Source organism: Akebia trifoliata, chromosome 14 (assembly GCF_017979445.1).
Source record: "Akebia trifoliata isolate Shusen 1 chromosome 14, ASM1797944v1, whole genome shotgun sequence".
NCBI lineage: Eukaryota > Viridiplantae > Streptophyta > Magnoliopsida > Ranunculales > Lardizabalaceae > Akebia > Akebia trifoliata.
The window spans coordinates 29648569-29672784 of NC_141388.1; the positions used below are offsets into that span (position 1 = coordinate 29648569).

Genomic DNA, 24216 nt, shown 5'->3' on the forward strand with positions numbered 1-24216 from the left:
CCCTCTTATATTCATAGTTGGAGTTCTCCATCAGATTGGTCTTTTGGAGTAGTTGGTTGGTTAACATGGTATCAAAGCGCTAGGTTTGTATAGGTCGCGGGTTCGAATCTTTCCACCGTTACGGGTGAGGGGGAGTGTTGAGTGTATATTTTCCTCTACTCTTAGGTGTGTCATACCCCAGTTAAGCCTTGTGACCCTCTTATATTCATAGTACTCCCCTTATCCATTAGATCAGTCTTTTGGAGTAGTTGGTTGGTTAACAGTTAGTTGTTAGTTGACTAGCCACTTACTTGGTGTTATCTTGATAAAAGTATATTTATTGCTAGTTTAAAAAACTGAAACATTTTTTTTGTCGCATCAGCCTTGTTTAATAACTTTACTTATTGCTAGTTTGTACACATCTTTCTCACCTTCTCTAGCCACCGACATATTATATAGATCATCACATGCTTTGTATATAATTTTTTCTTCACCCACTATCTTCGCTTTCTTTTTAGCATTTTAATTTGATTTTTATTCACTATAATATTTCTTCCCTAATGTGCTTAGCAATTTTTTTTTTTCTTTTCCCTAATGAGTATCTGGACCTCATCATTCCACATTATTTCCTGTAATCCCATGTCTGTAACTTCTCCCCTGATTTCCCACGAATTTCTTTGCTACTCTTTTAATTCATTTATCTACTTCATCTTACATCACTCGTCCATGCCTCTTAAGTTTGACATTTCTTTCTTATCAATTTATTTAGAAAAGAAAATGCTTTTTCTCCTTTTAGATTCCACTACCTTCTTTCGTTTTCAATTTTTGAACTTGAACATTTAAAACCACTGCCTATTTGTGTGGTCAGACCCTTTCTTAGAATTATACTACAGTCTTTGCATATTGATTCCTTATTTCTTCTAAATGACTGCATGAAGCATGTTATGCATTTCTGAACTCTGGCAAACAATACCTGTGCTTGTTACTTTCTATTTCAGTTTTCATTGTGCTTCATTTTGTGTATTTACAGCTTCAATCTCTATTGAGGTGTGTATATGAGCAAATACGTGCGTGGATGCATTTATTCAGGCATTGGTGCATTGCATATATGGTTTTTAAAAGTCAGGTCTTGCTTGAACCTTGCAGATACTGGAAAGGTTGATTTGATAATGAATTGTGTTGAGCGAGTTAGTGGAGGTTTCTCTGCTGGCGGTGGAATTTCGAGTGGGTATGTCATGTTATTGTCTAGAATGATAGTACTGACTGCTTAATTATCCCACCAAATTTTAATTTATATTTAATTTTAAATTTCTATTATGATATTCATTTGGTATCACTTTTGCGATACTAATACTACGTTGATTTGCAGGATAACTAGCGGTCCTCTATCAGGACTTGTTGGAAGGTAAATATTATTGAATCTTAGTACATAGCTATATTTGAAGTTTGTTTTGAGTGCACTAATAAATTCATTGTTTGTGTTTCTGGTTTGTACATTCCGATGCATTCTATTTACTTTTAGAAAGCATGCATATCCTTTGTTCTAGAATTTAATGATTGCAGAGCTATTTACAGCTGATTTGGTCACTTTGATTCTTTCTATATACATTGAACAAGGAAGTCTTGTTTTTGGGAAGTCATGTGTTAAAAATAGAATTTTTTTTTTAAATTTAAGTCATTAGTAAGTGTTACTTGCAATTATAAATTTATAATTCCTTTGGAAATCTTTCAAAGTAAATGCATGTAAGGATTTGTGTGGTACCTTGAATGGTCAAGTCAACTTTTAGATGCCTTTTCAAGAATTTTAATGCGTTTTTAAGTCTTTCATCAAAGTGTACTGTGTCAATGGTCTTTAGAAATCTTTTGAAATTATAAGGTCTTCAAAGTGGATCTGAAAGCCAACTTTCTTTTTCTATAGCACTCTCTCGAATGGGTTGAGAATCTTTTGTGAGCACCCCATGAAATTGTAGTCTCTTCATTTTGATTGGCTGGAAGGTTGCTTTTTTGGAATTTTGGAAACCTACACTGTGATGGTCTTTACGATTTACCATGATTAGAAGCAGACCACAATGGAAGAACCCACTATCCCTAAAAATTAAACAATGGTGCAAAGAGAGGATATTCATAAGAAAGAATATAAGCTTATCGGAAATGAAAAAGAAGAATAGCAAAGAATATAAGCTTGCAAAAATGTGTTGTGTTACAACTTGAGCTCATTGCTACAAAAATAAATAATTAGTTTTGTAGACTTGAGAGCCGACAAATGATAATCTAATGCATGCTGATATTAAGGCCAAAGGAGAACACATTAGCTACACCGGTTTATTGTTGAAATGGCACCAATATGCAGTTCCACATGCCCAGTTTCAACCATTGGAGATGTGGGTCAGATTGTAGGTGCTAAACATGGACAATAAATCCAGGCCATACATGTAGAACGGATGGCATTTAAGTAAAATAATGTCACCGTTTAAATGTAGAGGCCAGTTTCTAGCCAGATCCAGAAAAAAGAAATGTTGAAAAGGAGATCAAACCAGAAAAAGCTTCTTTGGATAAGAAAACAAATGGAACAACTTGGAAGTAGTGGCCATGGATGATTCAAACCAATGTTTTTAGACGTTGAGGCATGAGTTGTGAGGCAAGGCACTCGATTGGCCAATGCCTTGGGGCGTAAAGCGTAGGCCTCATACATGTGATATTTTTCAATAGAAATATAAGATATAAAATAATTATTATTAAACAATTGAAAGATTAGGATAGCAACCACATATTCCTAAATTTCAAATACACAAACGAAATCTAAGTATTAATAGTTGAATAGTGGAAAGTTTCTATTATAATTAACTCTTTTATGTTTGTTGTAAAAATACAATTAAATATATTTTTTTAATAACTTCTATATAATTTTCTATACGACCAAAACTTTTTTATAAATCAAATAAACTAAGCAATTTTCTTTGCTTGCAACAAATAAATGGTAGGAAAGATGAAGTTTAAAAATTCTTGCTTAATTAATAAACAAAGAAGTAAAGAAGAAATATATTACAAAAGAATAGATGAAAAATATATTATTTAAAATAAAGAAAGAAAAAAAAAAAACTAGAAAGATAAATGTAAGGCGTGAAGCTCAGCCAAAAGGTGTATGCCTCATTCACGCCTTGCGCTAAGGTGCTGCCTTTTACAAACCTTTTGGTTTGAGGTGAAAGCTTTGGCTGCTTTAATGTTTCAACCTTGCACCTCAGGGCACTTTCAATGAGCCTCATTGCAAGGCGTTAGCTTCATACGCCTCTAAAAACATTGATTCAAACTATCATTGCCTAGGCATGAAAATCTGTGAAGCACCCAAGGTGCTTTGATTTCCTATGAATTGGGCATTTGAGATACAAGATTGCATTCGGACCAAGGGCAAGCCACGAAATGCATTGTATTGTGGAACAAAGTTGGGTGAGCAATCATTATGGTAGAAGTGGAAAACAAATGTTCATCATTAGGTGGACAATGAGGTTGTCTACAACAACTATTGGTGCTCGTGCACTTGAATTCCCATTTTGAAGGGAGTTGCAACCATCTAGCAATCTACGTAGTAAGTAATCAACATATTGATGGAATAGGCTCTCAGAAGTCTTATGTCCTCAATGCAACATTATATAGTCATTTTTTTGTAAGCGAAGGGAGGTGGATAATGATTGCGTCTCTCCCTCAAGTAAGGGATTTATTCTCAAGAGGGTTATGTACATGTTTTGTTGTCAATTTACGCTAAAATTAGATTGCCAACTAACTTGATCATCAGTGGCCTTCATGGATTTTTTTTTGTATGATATCTTCGGAGGAGGTTGGGTTGGGCAGTTGATTCATATATAGTAAACTCTAGGTGCAATTAATGTTGGACACAAATCAAGTCAATAGTAACGGGTTCCAACATATATATATATATTTTAATTATTTAGGTTACTACTTGTTTGGGTTTAGAGTTACTTTTTATCCCTTTTTAATTTTATTGAGATTAGTTTTAGATTAGATTAGATTATTTTATTTATTTTTATATGTCTTTAATTATTTTAGAAGCCATCTATGACTTTAGGTACTATCATGTCAATTTTCTTTAGACCATATTTTGAAGGGCCAAAACTTGTCGTATTAGATTGGTTTTTATGTTGTTTGAATGTTTATTGAGTTATTTATCCAACGATTTACAGAAAGCTTTTGAAAATGTTCATAGGAATTTTCTGAGGTATCCTATGAGGCAAATGTGCTTTGGAGTAAAATGGATAGCTTTGGTGATGAAATATGTATCCTTTATCTCATTTTCCATCTTGGTGAATGGGAGTCCAGTTGGTTACTTAAAAACTTATAAGAGTAAAAACAATGTGACTCTATCCTTGTTTCTTTTCAACAAACAGTTGCTTTGTGTGCTCTAAGAGGCTTTGGAGGAAGTGAGAAGGGTCCAATTTGTCCATTAACCTAAGAAAGAACAAGATTTTTGGAGTTGGTTTGGTTGCTTATTTGACAATCTGGGTGGAGTTTCTGGGATGTCATATTGAATCCTTCCCAACTTCCTACGTGGTGCCCCCCTGGGGGTTGCTCACAGATCCGCTCTCATTTCGGACCTGATCATAAGTAGGTTAGGAAAAGATTGGGATTTTGGAAAGCTAGATATCTTTCTAACAGTGGAACAATAATCCTGATTAAAGTACTCCTTCCAACATCTCATATCATGTCCTCTCATTGTCCATGATTCCTAAAAGGGTGGAATAGCAATCAAATAAAGTGGTGAGAGACTTTCTTTGGAATGATTGAGTTGGCAATCAAAAAATTTCACCTTGCTCATTGGAACAGACTGTTCCAACCAAAAAGGGGGTTGTGGGTTTAGGCATTTGAAGGTTCAAGGTGATGAATGCCGCCTTGTTAGGGACTTGGCTTTGTAAATTTGGGGTCGAGCCTGAGTATCTATGGAGAAAAGTAATTAAGGGCAAGTATGAGGAGAATGCAATGGGATGGGAGAGTCTTTCACTTGTTCTGTCCTATAGATGCTGTGGTATTTCTAGGTTGTCTCTGGATGATTTCACAGGTATATTCGTTTTAATATCGGAAGAGGGAATCAAGTTTGGGTGGACCAATGTTATGATATGTCGTTGCAAGAGGCTTTTCCAAGGCTATTCTTGATCTCCTCTAAGAAAGGGTTGCTAGTTTCCAGCTTCATGGATCACGATGGCGGGAACATGTCTTGGAATCTTGATTTTAGGAGATGTTTTAATGACTGGGAGATTCAATAAGTGGTTGCCCTCACCAACCTCCTATCCTTCTATGCTCTATCTTATCAGGCAAAAGATCTTTAAGTTTGGGTGGAAAGTACATTCTATTAAATCCTTTTACTTTGTTCTCGATTGGCATGGTGGGCCTAGTTTCCTTCTTTTTGTGATATGGTCCCCTAAAATCATGTCCAAAATGTCTTTTTTCATTTGGACTACAGCTTTAGGTAAACTTCTAAATTTTGATCAGCTTAGCTCAATCCTTCACCTTTTCAAAAGTTGGAGGTCCATGACTATTGTGGTTAGGGAGTGGATTTTATGGAAGCTTATGCCTTTTGCTGTCTGTTGGGGCTTATGGAATGAGAGGAACGGGAGGATCTTTGGTGAAAAAGAGCATTCCTTGCAAGTGGTTGCTATTGGATTTTATTTTGCATTGGTGTAGAATGTATAGAGATTTTAGAGGTGTGTTCTTTGGGGTCCTTTTCTTTTAATGCAACTTAGTTTTGTAAAAGCTGGATTAATCATGTTTTCTCTTCCTTTGGTGATCTTCCTGCTCACCCTCACCCTTCAATATAATTCAGTTTTATATATAAAAACAAGAAAAAGAAAAAAGAAGAAGGATTGACGACAACTCTAGTAAGAAGAAACGTCCAAGTTGAAGGCTCTAAAAGGGTGAGGGGAAGGCCAAAAAAGATGTCGATTGAGGGTGAGGAAAGGTTGAAGTCAGTTTCCATGAACAGCAGACATGGATCGAGGAACAATTTGATGAACAGTGTTTTTCCTCTCAACCCACATGTATGAGATAAGTCTGAGAATGATGACTTTATGGCATTGGTACTGGCGGTAAATTTTGTAGCTATAATTAGCTGCCCTTTATCTTTCAAAATTCTTAACTGGTTATGGTTTCGAAACACTGTTTTATATTAGTAAAAGAATATTAATAAAATAATTGAGCAGAAACCCACTCTACAAAGAGTAAAAATATGAGGATTGTAGCTAAGGATCACTTTTTTTTTTTAAGATAGCTATACAAAGAAAAGGAAATAAAGAAACAGCAAGGAGGATGAGCAGCCCTACCTAAGGAAGATCAATAAAGGGGAAAATGTGGTTAAGGAATTTACTGTCACAAGTTCACAACTAATTGAGGCATGATAGCGTTAAAATGATCTTGATTAATCGAATACATTTTCCACTCTTCAGACTACAAAATGCTACTAGCTCAGACCTCAAAACTTAGGAAGAGACGCTTTTCAAAGTTAAGACAAGGCTTTGTCATTCATTTGACCTCAAGGGATTTTGATTTGTCCTTGAAAGTTGTACTAGCTTTACTTCCATATTGCCCGACAGACTGCAAAAGAAGAATGCATGCCAAAGGATTCTTCCTCATGGAGATACAGTTTTGTATTCCACCCTAGAAGCATTTCCATCATACTCTTGGGGTGTAATCAAGCAAATCCTGGCTGAGTAGAAGAATTTCCTCCACAGCTCTTCTACAAATGCACAAAGATTGAGGTGGTCCACTGAGTCACAACTTCTTGCACATCTGACACTTTGTTGGGGGGAGTGGTCCAAATCAAGTGTTTCTCTCTTATTGTAAACTATTTGTTAGTTTATAGATTCAATAACAACTTAGCAGATAGCAATAATTGCAAAGAGTAATGGAATTGTGTTATTAATGTAATGGTGATCTCTGAATGTAGTTAAACATGTGTTTATTCTTTTCCAGTTCTGTACTAGCATCAAGTATCTGAATTAATGGTTCTAACTCTTCGTACTTGACTGTTTTACTCATATTTCACTGAATTTCTATTGCAGCTTTGCATATTCTCATAGAAATGTTTTTGGGAGAAACCAAAAACTTAATATTTCATGGGAGAGGGGCCAAATTGATTCTATCTTCCGGGTAAATTATACAGATCCATGGATTGAAGGAGATGATAAGCGGACATCTAGGTCAATCATGGTTCAGGTGATTAATGTTATTCTATTTCTGATCAATTCTATGGTGATAGAAAGCATACTAACAAAAAGAGTTTATTTTTTCTCTGTTTTTGGAATTTAGAACTCAAGAACTCCAGGAACGCTAGTTCATGGTAACCAACCTGATCATGGTAGTGTAACCATTGGTCGGGTTACAGCTGGTATTGAATTCAGTCGACCATTCAGGCCAAAGTGGAGTGGCACGACTGGGCTTATTTTTCAGGTATTTCATGGAAATCATCATATGCTATTCAAATTCTTCAATTGCTCCCTCATATCCGTATTGACAGTAGGTACATATGGGGTAGAATCTGCCTGACATGGCTCGATCACATCTAAATATTAAAGACACAATTTTTTTTAAAAAAAGCTTTAAAATATGTAGAATGTTAGCCACTAATCCTTGATAATGTGCACTGCCTAATCTACCTCAGTAAAGACTATAATTTACTTACAACAGTTTCACGTATTTTAGTTATTTTCTATGCACTACTTGCATACTAACCTTCTCTAACCTCATCTTCTTCCCCTCATTTCTCTTTCTCTCTCTCTCTTTAAACACCATTTCCATTTCCCTATCACTCGTCAGTACAATGACGTGCTAGTTGAATGAAAAATAGTTGAGGTTAGGTGGTGGTGGGGTTGCGAGTGGTGTTTTGTTTTGATCACCATTTCAATCTCATCTCCACTGCCACAACATGTTTGTTTCTTATCCCTTACTCCTACAATTTCTCGACAAGCTCCTCCTTTGCCTCCTTTGTTATTGACTTTCTTTTTCTCCGGCTTCAGGTTTTTGTGAGAGAGGGAGACTGTTTCAAGCATGTTTCTATACTTTTCTTCTCTATGTTAGCGGAGAAAGGTTTTGACCAACCATTTGTTGCCGCTGTGGAAGGAAATGATTAGTATGGAAATATTACAGAACTTTCAAAATTATAGAAATCATGGAGTAACATGGGAAAGATGCATTGTATTTTAGCAAATTTAGAAAGATACATATGAAGATACACTTTTTTTATTGTATAAACCTAGTTACACTCATATTTCAACATATAATAAACAACCATTTGAAATAAGAAAAGGTAAGATCAATAGCATTCAGCTAAACACAACCTTTTTGGTATAGGGCTTTGATGACAGTGATAGTTTTTCAATACATGATGGTGTGAGTGTGTGAGAATTGGATTGTAAGAGCCAAACTTGCATGTAAATGTCCACGATCCTGTAATTTAAGTACGTCATTGAAAAAAAACGAAAAGTAAAAAAAAAGAAAAAAGGTTGCCTTGCAACCTGAGGATGTCATAATCACATGGATTTAGGGTTTACAAGTCTTATTTCTAGTTTCTATTATATATATATATATATATATATATATATATCGTAGCCATTATAGTAAACAAGTATTAGTTGAAACTACGTTAATTTGTTTACTAATAAATTTCTAATTTTGTTAATTTGTTTTCACAATTTGGTAATAAAGAAAAATTATTTAATGGAAATTAAATTTTTTGACATGTTTTATTTTGTCCATTTCCACAGGGCTTGACCGAAAATTCTACAGATAATTTGTATTATATTTATGTGTGTGTGTGTTAAGAATTAGTTAATATTATGTGATTAATCTCATTTCCATGTATAATATAGTTGTTTTGAGAATGCTATTGATGTGTATGCTACACTCCATATGGTTGTTTATTATAGTTTTATGATTTATGGGTGTGTTTTCACGTTTATTCTATCATTTCCTACAGTTTCAATACAAACTCTCAAATTTTCATCATTTTTGAGTATCTCTACCAAATTCGATGAAAATTGCATTATATCGGCCTTTAGATATTATTTATTTAATTGTAGCATAATTCAATACATCCAATGATCCAAATACATTCTTTCAGTTGTGTACTTAAAATGAACGAAATACATATATCCCAAGATTTGGAATAAAACATTGGTTCTTGTTGTGTCAGGTTTTTAGGTATCTTTGTGCCTGACACTTCATATTGGTGTAAATATCTTTGTTACCTAAGTACTTCCTATGTAGTAATAAAAAATTTTCTCAGCGAGCTGGTGCACGTGATGAGAAAGGGAATCCCATTATTAAGGATTACTACAGCAGCCCACTGACTGCTAGGTATGCACTTGTAAACTGTGGCATTTTCCGGCCATGTTTCGAACTAAAGTATAAGTTCATTTTCAGATAATTTATTATGCTGCCATAACTGTTATATATTTACTTGTCATTTGTTCTCTGTACTCTGCTTTAATATTATTTTCCAGTGGAAATACTCATGACGATGCGCTGCTTGCCAAACTCGAGAGTGTCTATACTGATTCTGGTGACCATGGCTCTTCAATGGTTGGTTTTTGCATCTTAAACTTCTAGTTTCTGACCTTTGTTTGAATATATATATATGCAGTATCTTTAGGTTTTCTCCATCCATTTGGACTCTCACCACTATCTTCTTGCAGTTAGTGTTCAACATGGAACAAGGTCTTCCTGTTTTGCCTGAATGGCTGTGTTTCAATAGAGTGAATGCCCGTGCTAGGAAGGGTGTGGAAATTGGTCCTGCTCGCCTTCTTTTGAGGTATAATTTCCTATCTATATATTTTCTTTGAGCACGGAAAATATTTTAGGTGTGATATTTGCGCAAGGATGGTAGTAGAGAGAGAGAGACCATTAGAGGAGAGAGATGCTGCATTTTAGTTTCTTTATTGTTCAATTGTCTGTTTACTTTGAAGAGAAGAGATGGTCCTATTCTGCTGATTTGCCCTGATTTCGTTGTCATGTAGTTTGTCTGGTGGTCATGTGGTGGGTAATTTTTCTCCCCATGAAGCATTTGCTATTGGTGGAACTAACAGCGTTAGAGGTTATGAAGAAGGTGCTGTGGGCTCTGGTCGTTCATATATGGTTGGCAGCGGGGAAATTTCCTCTCCTATGGTAGGTGCTTAGCATACCTCCTTCTCTTTGCATTTCTTTTTCAGGGCATATTCCAGTCATCAAAAACTAAATGTTTTTCATTTCTTTTCTATTTACTTAACTAGCCATGTAAATTACTTTGGAAGCTTTTCAATCTATCCATGATGCGGTAAATTGCATGTGAAGTGTTTTTAACAACACGTACAAAATTGTTTTAATGAGATAAATTAAAAATCCATTTATTGCTAGAAGGCTGTCTTCTACATACATATTGCAGCTTAGATGAGATGACTTCCCAACAAGACTGAACAACCAAGTTATGGTCTGAGAAAAATAATATGTGGGGGGGAGAAGCAGCTGGCCAATCCGTGGTATTTGCTGATTTTAACTCCACTCAGGAGACCTGCCCATCGGGATTGTACTCACAAACATCCCACATTGATTGATACGGACCAACTGTCTGATTTATTGGTCGGGTTTTCATTACTACTGAGCTATGTGCAACAATAAAACAAGTACCTACCAATACAATCTTTTAACATATACTGTTCCAAGCAGCCAACTATGTATCTTGCATGGTGAAATAGTTGAGGAGATAGTGAATCAGTCCTGCCATTAGATACTTGTGTATTTTTTGTTTTGTTTTGTTTGATTGACATGTGGAATTTTTATTTGACTATGGAAAATGAAGAGACAATATGTCATGATAGAAATGTGAAGAGGACTATCGACTTTTTTTTCTCTTCTCCAAACAACCAAAATCCTCCAACAAAAAAGGCAACCAGTGATTAAAAAACAAATTAAAAGGTCTATAAAGAATGTGTGGAGTTCTCTACTCTTTGTTTACATGTCAAATTGTAAGTGCCATAAGATGAAATAAAAAGAAATAAGAGGGGAAGAAGAAACATGGAGTTGCTGGTTATTGCAAGAGAAACCAAGACTATTATGGTTCCTAACCCCTTTTACTGTTTGTTGAAACCTCTGGAAGAAGAGAAACAACTGAGTCTTTGAAGGGTCCAAGGTTATCAAATACCTTATGCCATAGCGTGCGACCAGGCATATGCCATGCACATATGCGATTTGCACATCGCATGTACGACAACTTAACATAAAAAAGATTATAAAAAAGAAAAGAAAGAAAAAAAAATGCAATTATTTCGACTGTAGAAAAATATTTTTGAAAGCTTTATTCACATTACATTTGCTTATTTAACAAGTATGCAAGAAGCCGAAAGTGTGTAAATTCAAATGGAAGTGGAATAAGAGGAAGTAGAAGTAGAATGAATACAAGAAAATTAGTGATTTAGAGAGTAAATGTGATATTTGGAGAGAAAATGTGAGCCTTTTAGAGAGCATCAGATGCTTAGAGAGTGGTAGGAATGGGAGGGGTGGGAATGGGGGTATTTATAGAAGTGGTAAAATAAAAAAACAAACAAATTTTTTATTCTTTCAGTGGCCAACAGTCAGAAATCCGAGCATTAGGATTGTATGCGATTGAATATTGGTCTATAAGGTGTAATTCACATAGGCCACTATGGCATATGTGAAAACATGTGCAGAAGTTGCATATGCTATTGCATTTAACAACAATGGAAAGGAAGGGGAATAATTTAAGGTTTTTTCTTTTTGGTATGACTTGTTATTGTAGCTATATCCGAATGTGACCTGACTATAATTTTGGCAATAAAAAAGGTGGACCTGTCATCAACCAAATCTACTTCTGGTCCTAGCAATAAAAAGAAACTTATATTGCAATTTACTGAAATACCTGGTACAAAAGAGTAGACCCAATTGTCAAGATTGTTTGTGGCACAGAAGTGCTAACTTTTGGTTTTCGAGCCCCAAACCGAAACAAGTATGTGAAGATTGAATTGTTTCTATTTTTGATTTCTTGACAACCCTTTTATCATTTCTCACTGGCTCTCTATTTCTCTCTTTTGCAGTTTGGGCCGGTAGAAGGGGCAATTTTTACTGACTACGGAAGTGATCTTGGATCCGGCCCAATGGTGCCTGGTATGTCATTCTCTTAACTCTTATTGCGGGGTTTTTTGTTTTGGATTAATTTACCAAAATAGGGATAGTATGAACCAATCAAGATAAGGCAGTGGTACTACAATTTCTTCATAATCTGGTGCACTAAGTATCATCTATTCTCGAGAGAAATCTGACAATATTGATAGAACCTAATATTGTTGTTGAGTTTTTTGGAATTTAATGAGATGTTGGAATTTTGATATACCTTCTTAACATATTACTTCTATTTATATTAGGTGATCCCGCTGGAGCGAGGTTAAAACCTGGAAGTGGTTATGGATACGGGTTTGGTATCCGTGTTGATTCACCTTTGGGGCCTCTGCGATTGGAGTACGCATTCAATGATCGACAGGCAAGGAGGTTTCATTTTGGAGTTGGGCACCGGAACTGAGGCAGGTTCTCTCTTTCTTTATTTATTTATTTGTTTCTCTGGTGTCACTTGTATCATGCTGAAGTAATGAATGCCTTGCTGTTTTATATAATGGTGCCAAGGCCTAAATTTTGCAAATCAGTTTGGCTATATTGTATTTTGGGTTGCTCACATCTCCGCCGTAGGAAAAAAAAAGGGTACTTATATCTGTTTAAAAGAACAATTTTTTCTTTAAAATTTGAGATAGTCTCGACCTAATCGTTTTGGGATATTCTGGAACATTGAAAAATTGAACCACTCCATAAAAGATTCAATGTTCTGTTTCCTCATTCACTGAAACAGGGTTGTCTTGGTTTCAACATTTCGAGATGTTACATTATTTTCAATCATGATTTTGAGTGTTGAGAATATCATTTTCCTTTAGAGGTAAGTAAGGCAGTTGCACCATATAGAAGTTCATAGAGGAGGGTTGCGAATCCTATAGGGCTAAAGCATAAATTAACTCAGGTCAGGTTCTGGCTTGGGTTGATGTTATATTGATAAAGGTTGGGATTGGAATTGCTATCCAAGGCTTGATAATGAAGTTTTTCTCCTTACTTTTTCTGTACTTCCATTTTCATCAAATGTGGCAAAACATGTTATAGTACACTTTTCAAGGATACATAAAATCAGCATGGCTGGTGATTTGTATACATTTAGTGTTTTATAGGCCAAAATGTGTGATGTTGCCACTCCGTCAGCCAATTTTTTACTAACATTAATGACTGATCTGGAGGCAAAATTTCAGCTGAACTCACAAACTTTACCAACTTAAAAAGCTACACCTTTCAATTTCTTGTTTTTATGGGCTGTTTGGTAGTCATTCTCGTAATGAATTAGGTGGTTGATAATCAATGATCAGTCCCATAATTTTTATGAGTAAATGCTCTTTTGGCAATTAATTGTATAATCAATTTCAATTATTTTAAAAATAAAAATAGAAATAGAAATTATTCCCGAATAAACAAATTTAGAGTAACAAAAGTTGTTTTTATGTTGAAATCAAAGCTCTCTCTCTTTGTGAAAAATGTTGAAGATGAGTCTGCCCCTTGTTATTTTCAGTATTATACGATTTGTTTGTCTTCAATTGTTCAGTAAAGATTGTAGGTGTTAGCTAGTTTAGTTGGTAAAGTCTTTGAGTGATGATATTAGAGACCTAGGTTAAAATTCAAAAATATAATGAAGTGTTCAGTAAAAGATTATTTGAAAAATGTGTATCACATTTATTTTTGGGCAAAAGCAATTCTTAAAAACAAAATCAGCTGTACCACAATGGTCATCAAATGGTACCTTGGAGAGTTATCGCTTAAATCATTTAAATGAAAATTACTTATGATTTATTTTTAGAGAGATGTATAGGACAAACTTATCGGTTGCATTTACATTACAAATACTCCTTACTTTATCAACTTTATTACTCAACAAACTTTTAGTTGAATTCACGTCATTTTAAATTATTAAGTATCTATAATGCCTTCAATTCTTTTAAATATTTATGATACTCTCAATTCTTTTAATAATAAGAAAGAAAAGCACTTTCCTTTCTAAGTTAATAAGGAAAATTTCAGACATAAATTCTTGGCATAAAAGTAGTAGGGGAAATCATTATATGAACATTGGAAAAAAATTTCAAAAAAAGTTAGATTTCACCAATGAATTTTAATTTTAAATTTGAGAGTTTGGTAATTGTCTATTTTCAACCTCATGGATCAAGTTCGAAAAGGATTTATTTGTTCGTAATTGTTTTATTTTGAATTTAAGTTTTTTCATGAAATCTAGAAGGTTGTGACGATGGATTGCAAATTTGATAATTTGTGTGGTCCAACAGCCCTTAGTAGTTAGTCTGTTTTTAAGAAAAGAAAGTTTGTTAAGTAACAAACTTGATAAAGGGAGTTTTTGTAATGGAATGCAACAGATAGGTCTGCTGGGTAAATCTCTCTTATTTTTATTTTTATTTTTATATTTATTATAATATTATAATATTATAATAACTATTATTATTTTACCCTTTTAGGGTGATTTAGACGTATACCTTCACATTTTAGTCAATATTAGAGATAACCCTATTTTTTGAAATTGAAGACATGCCCCTTGTCCTCTAGGTCCTTCTATAATAACTGACTGACATAAATAACACAAAACCTTCGTCTTTAACCTCATTTTCTCTCCTCATCTTCAAAATCCTTGGGTAAAGTTTGCTAACCTCTTATTTAACCTTAATATTCGATTTTCTTTAACCTTCAAATCTCATTTGCTTAAAAAATTACTTTTCCGCACCATTAACTCCTAGATATTTTTGTTGTATTGGTTGTGTTCGTATCATCAACACTAACATGATTTTGTTAAGTATCTAAACCAATGCGCCAAAAGTCCTAAACCTGTTAGTACACATCAAATTTTAGCCCTTGACTACTTATGCACGTAACAAACCATCACGTTCTACAGTCAACATCAACGGCCGCTTTCACTCTGAGTGGGGCACTTCTCTGGGTTTTTTTAAGGATTTGTTTTCATTTTCCTTAGCCCATGTAACTCGAACCTAAGACGTGAGATTAGCTCTAATACTAAATGTTAAGAACCTAAACCAATGCACTTAAAGAACTAGACTTGTTGGAAGACGCTAAAATTTAAACCTCTAAGTCATGTAACAGATTTTTGGATAAAAATATCAATAATTTCTACAAGACATTGACGACATTATATTGTAGAAAGTTGTCATCTTGACAATGACATATTTCTAAGATAAGGTTTTTACCCTTGTCTTCGACCTTAAGATTCTATATTCTTAAGTGCACACATTCCAACCAGTGGTATGCCGCCACGTGAAATAAATGAGCAATAGTGATTGGTCAATAGAGAGAAAATTTCGGAGCAGTTTAAGTGTTTTATTTTAATCTTTTTTTAATACACATGGCATCATGCCATTGGTTCATGCTCTTAGCACATAAATTTCACAATAGCACTTCTCACCCCATTTCAATTGTTGAGATCCACGATTCAAATTGAGATTAACCTTTGATACAATCTTTTGAGATCAACTCATTTTATAACGGTGAAGGGCATAAAGTAATAAAAGTAAGTCCCTATCATTGAATGAGATCACATTGAAAATTAGGAGAGTTCCTATTCCCACACTAACACTTTCTTTGAGCATCCAATTCATATGATATCAACCAAGAATTAACGTCAATCTTGGGCTGTTCTAAGTAAAACTTGGTGTGGCAATAGAATCTTTTCAAATTATAAGATGTGTAGGAGGAGTGGGGTGTGCAACTTGGCCTTGCTTGGTTTGACGACATATGTTGGTGGTGTTGTGTGTAGCTATGCATTAGTGTCTTGTCTGTGTATCTGCTCCTAATTCCCTGAAGAATTCTCCCCGTACGGATTTGAGTATGAAAGGCCCACCCGCAAAAACTAATAATCCCTTGTTTTTTGCGACCCCGATTACTTTTTTTGAAGCGAAATGCCAATCGAAGCAAATCAACCCAAAACCAAACCAAGTTTGGTTATGTTCTGTAAACCCACATGGAAATAGCATTTTTTTTAATTAAGAAATAGAAATAGAAATAAAAATAAATTATTAATCTATCCATAAAAAAAATCATTAATATATGTCCTAACTCCTATAATATATATATAGGTCCCGTTCGCTGGCTAACTTTTTGGCAAATGGATTGGCAAATAGATTTGAACCGTACGATATAGGGTCATCTGACGGACGAGATTACGTTTCACACGTTATAAAATTATTTGTGTATGTACAGCGCCGTCCCTCAATTATCTCTTATTTCGTACTTCCTCCCTCTCCTCTTTAAACCCAAGAGAACAGAACTCTCTACTCTGTTCGAACTCTCTCTTCTCTTTTCGAACTCTCTCTTCACACTCGCTCATTCTCTCTCGCTCGTTCTCTCTTCTCACTCGCTCTCGCTCTCACTCTCATCATTCTCTCTCGCTCGCTCTCTCTCTCTTACTCTCTCGTCTTATTCACGCTTAAACCCTCTTATAACTGCAAGTCTAGTGATTTTATCGACATTTTCTTTTATTAGCCCCTCGTTCTACAGGCTTCAGAAAGAATCCTGACAACGACACACTCAAGAATTCATGATGGGAAAATTGTCCTGCCCAGTGCTTTTTGTATCAAGGTATTGCTAAGATATGGCGGGTTTGGCCTGCTTTGGTAAAAAAAAAATCTAGTAGAATAAGGAGATGTTTGTGTTTGAGCTGATTACCAAAGAAAATCTTGTATTAGAAGCTTCCTTTGTTGTGCAGACTCAATTGTTTACCTAATTTGGTGATATATATCTTTTTGCATTAAACTAAATGTAAGGCTCAAATCCTTTTATCCCAAGTTCGAAACAATTTAAGAATTTGAGTTTGTGATATCTCCCATGAATTCAAAATTAAGCCTTTTAAGTCATGTTGATGCTTACTAACGTCATAATGTTTTGAGTTTCAAGAACAATGCATAAGAAATTATGTATGTATATCAACCACCTCATGTGCTACTCCCGTTTGTTGACCATCCTCACTGGACTTGGAGTTATAAGATGGTTTAAGCGTGAATAGGGCGAGAGAGTGAGAGAGAGAGAAAAAGAGCGAGCGAGAGAGAATGAGCGAGTGTGAAGAGAGAGTTCGAAAAGAGAAGAGAGAGTTCGAACAGAACAGAGAGTTCTGTTCTCTCGGATTTAAAGATGAGAGGGAGGAAGCACGAAATAAGAGATAATTGAGGGACGATGTTGTAAATACACAAATAATTTTATAACGTGTGAAACGTAATCTCGTCCGTCAGATGACCCTATATCGTACGGTTTAAATCTGTTTGCCAAAAAGTTAGCTAGCGAACGGGATCCTATATATATATGGGTGGCGTTTGGCCCTAAAGAAAGGCAAATATTGTGCCAAACATTTTTTCAATGTATGGGTTAGAAGTTTCGGACTCGACTAATTTTTAGTGAGGATGATGATTAGTAGATCATCCTCATAAAAAATCAGCCCATTTTGAAACTTCTAACCCCATCAAAAGTGATTTTATTAACCAACCAAATTAGTCAATGATCTCCCCAAATTTTCATTTATTTATTTTTCTCTTTATTGTTACAATGAGCTGTACATTCTTTCTTGCTGGATTTTTTCCCTTTCTGTTTAGATTGTAACATGTTTTGATAAATATCATTGAATATACCTCTTTTTTCATTAAGGAAGAGAACATCAAATTCTTTTTCAGTTTCTTAATTTAATATGGTATTAAAACTATAAGACCTGAACCACTGCAAAAATGGTGGAGCCTACAATCAATGATATCCAAGGATCAAACGATCCTCTCTTCATTTACCACTCAGATAACCCCACTGCGATTCTCGTTTCTCTTCTTCTCTCAAGAGATAACTATGGCACATGGCTTCGTGCCATGACGATGACACTTTGTGCAAAAAATAAGATCGGATTAGTTGACGGATCGATTAAACCACCTAAAGAAGCTAAAGCCTTGCATAAATGGGAAATATGCAACAAGTTGGTCAATTCATGGATTCTCAACTCTACAGAGAATGATATCCGTGGAAGTATACTCTATGCAGAAAACACTAGAGACATATAACTTCGTGATCAATTCACTCAAACAAATGCGCCCAAGATATATCAACTGAAGTAAGCTATTGCTTCCTTGAAACAAGAGGAATCCTCTGTTTCCACATACTTTACGAAGATAAAGGCACTATGGGATGAATTCAACTCGTTTTTAGTCGTACAACCTTGCACTTGTGGTCACGGAAAGGCAAGTGTTGCGCCATAGAATTTCTCCAAGGTCTCCATGAGTGTTATTTACCTCTTCGAAGTCAGATTTTGTCAATGGATCCATTACCGACTGCAACCAAGATATATTATCTCGTACGTCAAGAAGAAAAAGAACAAGAAATCCACTATTCATCATCTTTGGTTACTATACCAGAAGCTGCTGCACTTACAACCAACAACCCTAATCTCATTGAAACTATATCAGCAAATCGTGCTAATGTTAGCACTAACAACAAGAATTTTCGTCCAAACAAATCCTTCAATCGATAAAATAATCAATGAAATAATAATGGAGGTGATTGTTGAAGACCGAAGATGCATTGTGACCATTGTGGGTATGACAATTACAACATAGAGACATGTTATAGACTACATGGATTTCCCTCTGATCGATCAAGGAACAATTATAAGCACCCAATCTATTCAGGTCCCTCATTTTTGGGATCTTCGTGACAGAACGAACGAGCAATGGTGTTAGCCCCAATGATTACACAAAAGCAATATAGCAATATTCTGGCCATGCTTTCATCAGGTAGTACTACTGGGAATGCCAATCTAACAGGTATAGCTCTCACTACTCAATTAGATTCTGTTTGGATTATTGACACTAGGGCCACCAATCACATGTGTTCTTTTTTATCCTTCTTATCATCTCATTCACCCTACACTACACCAACCTTTGTTCAATTATCAGATGATTCCAAAGCACAAATCACTCACATTGGAACTGTGAATCTTTCTTCAAGTCTCAAACTTAATCATGTCTTTTACATCCCATCCTTTAAATTTAATCTTTTATCCATTAGTCAACTTACAAAGTCTCATCAATATTTAATAACTTTTTTTTATGATCAATTTATTTTTCAGGACCTGTCTATGAAGAAGACGATTGGAGTGGGTAGTGTGCATAGCGGACTCTACTATTTCCAAGTATCCTCCGCCCACCAAGTTATTGGGACCCCTACCATTGACATTTGGCATTGGAGACTAGGACATCCTTTTTTCAGTCGACTATCAAAGTTAGCTAAGAACTTTCCATTTATTTTTTGTTCCGATAAATATGTTTGTGATGTTTGTCCTCAAGTGAAACAAACACATTTAAGTTTTCCAACTAATTCTATTTCATCAAATAAACCATTTCAGTTGATTCATTGTGATATTTGGAAGTTTCTCTCAATCATCTTTTTCCGGTGCACATTTTTTTCTTATCATTGTGGATGACTTTTCTCGATGTACATGGACTTATCTAATGTGATTTAAATCGAACACCAAATTTTACTTAAAATCCTTCTTTGCAATGGTTAAAACTCAATTCCATTATAAAATCAAAGAAGTTTCCTTCGGTGATGGTGATATTTTCCTTCCTCAAATCCAACAAGTATGTTCTGACAATGGGACCGATTTTTTATCCAATGAAATGCAATAATTTGTTTCTCAACATGGAATTGTTCACCAATGTAGCTGTGTTTCCACACCTCAACGGGGTTGTAGAAAGAAAACATAGACACCTCCTAGAGGTTGCCCGTGCCTTGAGATTTCAAGCTCACTTACCTCCCACTTTTTGGGGAGAATGCATTCTTACTGCTGCATACTTGATCAATAAAACACCCACGTTTTTATTAAATGGAAAATCTCCTAATGAAGTTTTATTCCATGCTCTACTTTCATATTCTCGCCTTCATGTGTTTGGCTGCTTGATTTTTGCCCACAATGCTCACGTAAAGCACAAGTTTGATCAACGTGCAAAATCGCAGGTCTTTGTTGGTTACCCATATGCCCAAAAGCGAAATCACATACACAACTCATGAAGTGCACAAGATTTTATTAGATGGAAAATCTCCTCATGAAGTTTTATTCCATGCCCTACTTTCATATTCTTGCCTTCGTGTGTTTGGCTACTTGATTTTTGCCCACAATGCTCACGTAAAGCACAAGTTTGATCAACGTGCAAAATCGCGGGTCTTGGTTGGTTACCCATATGCCCAAAAGGGATATCGCATATACGACATCACCACTAAAACCATTTATGTGTCTAGAGATGTTACCTTCCATGAAACCATCTTCCCTTTTCAAGACATCTCCACCCCATCGAATCCCACTTTTCTCAGTCCATTGCCCATTGAAGATCATCCACAATTTGACTTTGCACCCCACCAAGTGGCCATTCCCACATTTTCACATTCTGTTCCAACCGCACTTGCCCCCGAATTCGCAATTTGATTCACGATCTGGTTTTGAATTGGCTAACCCATCCATTCCATTCACAAATTCCTCTACCACTCGTTCCACTTGAGAACATCACCTTCTTTCTTACCTCGAGGACCATCATTGTTCGACTTCTGCTATTTCTTCCACATGTGAGCCCAGGTCATTTTCTCAAGCAATAAAAGATCCTCGGTGGCGTGAAGCTATAACTATTGAGATTAGTGCTCTTAAAAGCAATCGTACTTGGGCTCTTACACATCTTCCGTCCCATAAGAAGCCGATTAGGTGTAAGTGGGTCTACAAAATTAAACATCAGTTAGATGACACCATTGATTGCTATAAAGCTCGTTTGGTTGCCAAAGGTTTTACTCAAGTTGAGGGGCTTAATTATCATGACACCTTTGCACCCGTTGCCAAGCTCGTTATTATTCAAGCACTTTTTTTTATTGCCACTGTCAAGCACTGGTCTCTTCACTAACATGAAGTCAATAACGCCTTCCTCCATGGTGATTTGGAAGAAGAAGTTTACATGCAATTCCCACCTGGGTTTGCTCGAAAAGGGGAGACTCGTGTTTGTCTATTACATAAATCACTACATGGCTTAAAACAGGCTTCACGCCAATGGTTTGCCAAATTCTCCAATATTCTGGTTTCTCACAATCACAAGCTGATTACTCTTTGTTCACATGCACCACTGGACGATCCTCTACCTTTATTCTGGTCTACTTTGATGATATAATCATCACTCGGAATGATGATTATGCTATTAAACACCTTAAAGATTTCCTTGCTCAGAAACTTTTCATCAAAGATCTTGGTCGTCTCAAGTGCTTCCTTGGTATTGAAGTAACTCGCTCTCATCAAGGCCTTTTTCTATGTCAGTTCAAGTACATTATGGATATCCTCAAAAACACAGGCTTACTCGATGCCAAAAATTCTCTCTTTCCAATGGAGCAACATCTTCACTTGACTCCAACCGATGGGAGTCCCTTACCGGATCCCTCTATTTATTGTCGCCTTGTTGGTCGTCTTATTTACTTTACCATCACCAGGCGTGACATCGTCTATTCGGTCCATATTTTAAGCCAATTCATGCAAGTTCTTCATACCAGCCACATGGATGCTGCCATTAGAGTCCTTTGTTACCTCAAAGGCTCCCCTGGAAAAGGCATTCTTCTTTCCTCATCTAGTTCACTACAATTGAGTAGTTTCTGTGACTTCGATTGGGCTGGTTGCCTGATAACTAGACTATCAACCATCAGTTATTGTACTATGCTCGATTCCAATCCAATTTCTTAGAAAACCAAGAAACAAGCCACCATCTCTTGTTCGTTTATCGAAGCAGAATATCGTGCCATGGCCACACTCACCTCAAAACTCCAATGGATAAAGTATTTACTCACTGATCTTAGTATTCCTCATCCATCTCCCATTACCATTTATTGTGACAATCAAGTAACCATCCACATAGCTGAGAATCATGTGTTTCACGAGCGAACAAAACACATTGAGCTGGACTGTTACTTTGTTCGCGAGAAGGTTCAATCCAAATTAATCACCCCTCGATACATACGCTATTCTAAGCAAATTGCAAACCTCTTTACTTAGTCATTGTGCAAAGACCCTTTTCACAAGCTCATTAGCAAGTTGGGCGTTACTCACGTCCACGCTCCACCTTGAGGGGGAGTATTAACCAACCAAATCAATCAATGATCTCCCAACCAAATCAATCAGTGATCTCCCCAAATTTTTGTTTCCTTATTTTTCTCTTTATTATTACAATGAGCTGTACATTCCTATTTGCTTGATTTTTCTTTTTCTATTTAGATTGTAACATGCTTTTATAAATATCATTGAATATACCTCTTCTTTCATTAAGAAAGAGAACATCAAATTCTTTTTCATTTTCTTAATTTTATAGATTTACAAAAATTGAACGATTCACAATTCTTCAACTTGTAAATTAGGGTAGAAGTTTTGGAATGAGCTGATTTTTGGTGAGGATGATTTCTTCATCATAGAAATCATACTCACAAAAAATCAGCCCATTTTAAAACTTCTAACCCATGTTTTGAAAAATGTTTAGCACAATGTTTGGCTCTCTTTAGGGCATCTGAATGTTTCCTTACATGTATACATACCAAATTTCTAGACAGTGTTTTGTCTTGTATAAGTTAAATTTTTTGAAATTTGGCGATTTTTTGTTAGGGTGATCTTTAGGGTGAGGAGACCATCCTCACAAAAAATCAGCCAATTCTGAAAATTTTAACCTTAGTTTATAAGTTAAAGAATCGTGAATTGTCTATTTTTAACCTTAAATATGCAACCATTTTTCATGGGCTTAGAAGTTTCGGAATTGGCTGATTTTTAGTGAGGATGATCTTTAACCCATGTAGGACAAAAAGTATTGGCTAATTTCTTGTGAGGATGATCATCCTCGCCAAAAATCAGCCCATTCTAAAACTTCTAATCCTATGTTTATGAGTTGAAAATTATGGATCGCCAAAATTTTAAAACCACTTTTGATGGGGTTAAGTTTCAAAGATGAGTTGATTTTTGGTAAGGATGATCTCCTCATCATAGATATCATCTTCTCCAAAAGTCAGCCCACTCTGAAACTTCTAACCCACGTAGGGAAAAATGTGTTGGCCAAATATTTGGCAACTGAATGACTCTCGATATATATATCCAACATTTTGTCCTCTGTGACTTAAAAATTTCAGATTGAGTTTATTTTTTCTGAGGATGATCTCTATGATGAGGATATCATCTTCACAAAACAATTTGAACCTTTTAACCCCATCAAAAGTATTTTAGAATGTGGACCGTCGATTTTTTATCAAAATTTTTTGATATGAGGAATATCTTCATAGAAAATGAAATAAAGATCAAGGGCATTTCGGGAAATTGAAGAAAATTTTGTCGTTTTAATTTGACTCACCACAAGATCAATTTGAAAAATACATTTTTCAGACATCTTTACAAAGAGCAAAGATTTACTCTTGCACATAGTAACTTTGGGGCAGAGTTGCTTATCCAAATGTGACTCCTCGACTTCTAGCTGCCCATAGGAGCTAGAAGTCCTCAATAAGTCATATCCAAACACCCACTTACTTTATGAAATTTGTTAGCTATCAAACCTTGGAGTGGGAATCGACATTAGAAAATTCAAATTGATGAGGATAATTTGTTACTCAACAAACTTTGCGGTGGATCTGACCACATCAATGTATGGCATTTAATAACATGATCTGATACCAAAGGGTTATAGAGGACGGAAATTTAAGAACTTTGAAAAAAAATTGAAAATAAAAGATAATTTTGACAGTTGAATTTTAGTTTTAAATTTACAAGTTCGGTAGCCATCCATTTTCCACACAAAAGATCAAGCTAAAAAAAAAGAACTTTTTTTTAAATTGTTTTCTTTGATTTGAGTTGTTTCATGAAATCTAGAAGTCTATGTATGGGATTTTCAATTGGATAATTGTTGTGGTCCCAAAGAAAAGACCCTTAGTAAGATTTGAAATCTTATTAAGTAAGTCATGCTCATGAGTTTAAAATTCATCCGAGATCGAGATGTATCACCCAAGTTAACTCGGTATCGCGGTTAAACAAGACAAACTCACAAACTTATTTGAGACGAACACATATCG

The 24216-nt window shown here is 35.4% G+C and overlaps 2 protein-coding genes across 2 annotated transcripts in view; both read left to right on the top strand.

The window, feature by feature from the left end:
- The window catches only part of OEP80 (outer envelope protein of 80 kDa), a 35423-nt gene extending 22568 nt beyond the window's left edge, over positions 1-12855 (top strand). Inside the window, exons 7-16 of the mRNA XM_086423956.1 lie at positions 1126-1207; positions 1349-1384; positions 7044-7197; positions 7291-7431; positions 9266-9336; positions 9483-9561; positions 9675-9790; positions 9996-10143; positions 12066-12135; positions 12393-12855. Coding sequence (XP_086280082.1) covers positions 1126-1207; positions 1349-1384; positions 7044-7197; positions 7291-7431; positions 9266-9336; positions 9483-9561; positions 9675-9790; positions 9996-10143; positions 12066-12135; positions 12393-12547 — 1052 coding nt within the window. The 3' untranslated portion in view covers positions 12548-12855. The remainder of the gene's footprint in view (positions 1-1125; positions 1208-1348; positions 1385-7043; positions 7198-7290; positions 7432-9265; positions 9337-9482; positions 9562-9674; positions 9791-9995; positions 10144-12065; positions 12136-12392) is intronic.
- A 4985-nt stretch (positions 12856-17840) lies between these two features.
- LOC147386692 (uncharacterized) lies at positions 17841-18161 on the top strand. The gene has a single exon (XM_086424599.1). The coding sequence runs from the start codon at positions 17841-17843 to the stop codon at positions 18159-18161; it is 321 nt and encodes a 106-aa protein (XP_086280725.1).
- The last annotated feature ends 6055 nt before the right edge of the window (positions 18162-24216 follow it).

Bases quoted from the DNA above. Each gene is read 5' to 3' on its own strand.
- LOC147386692 (XM_086424599.1), top strand. From the start codon at position 17,841: ATGGTGGAGCCTACAATCAATGATATCCAAGGATCAAACGATCCTCTC.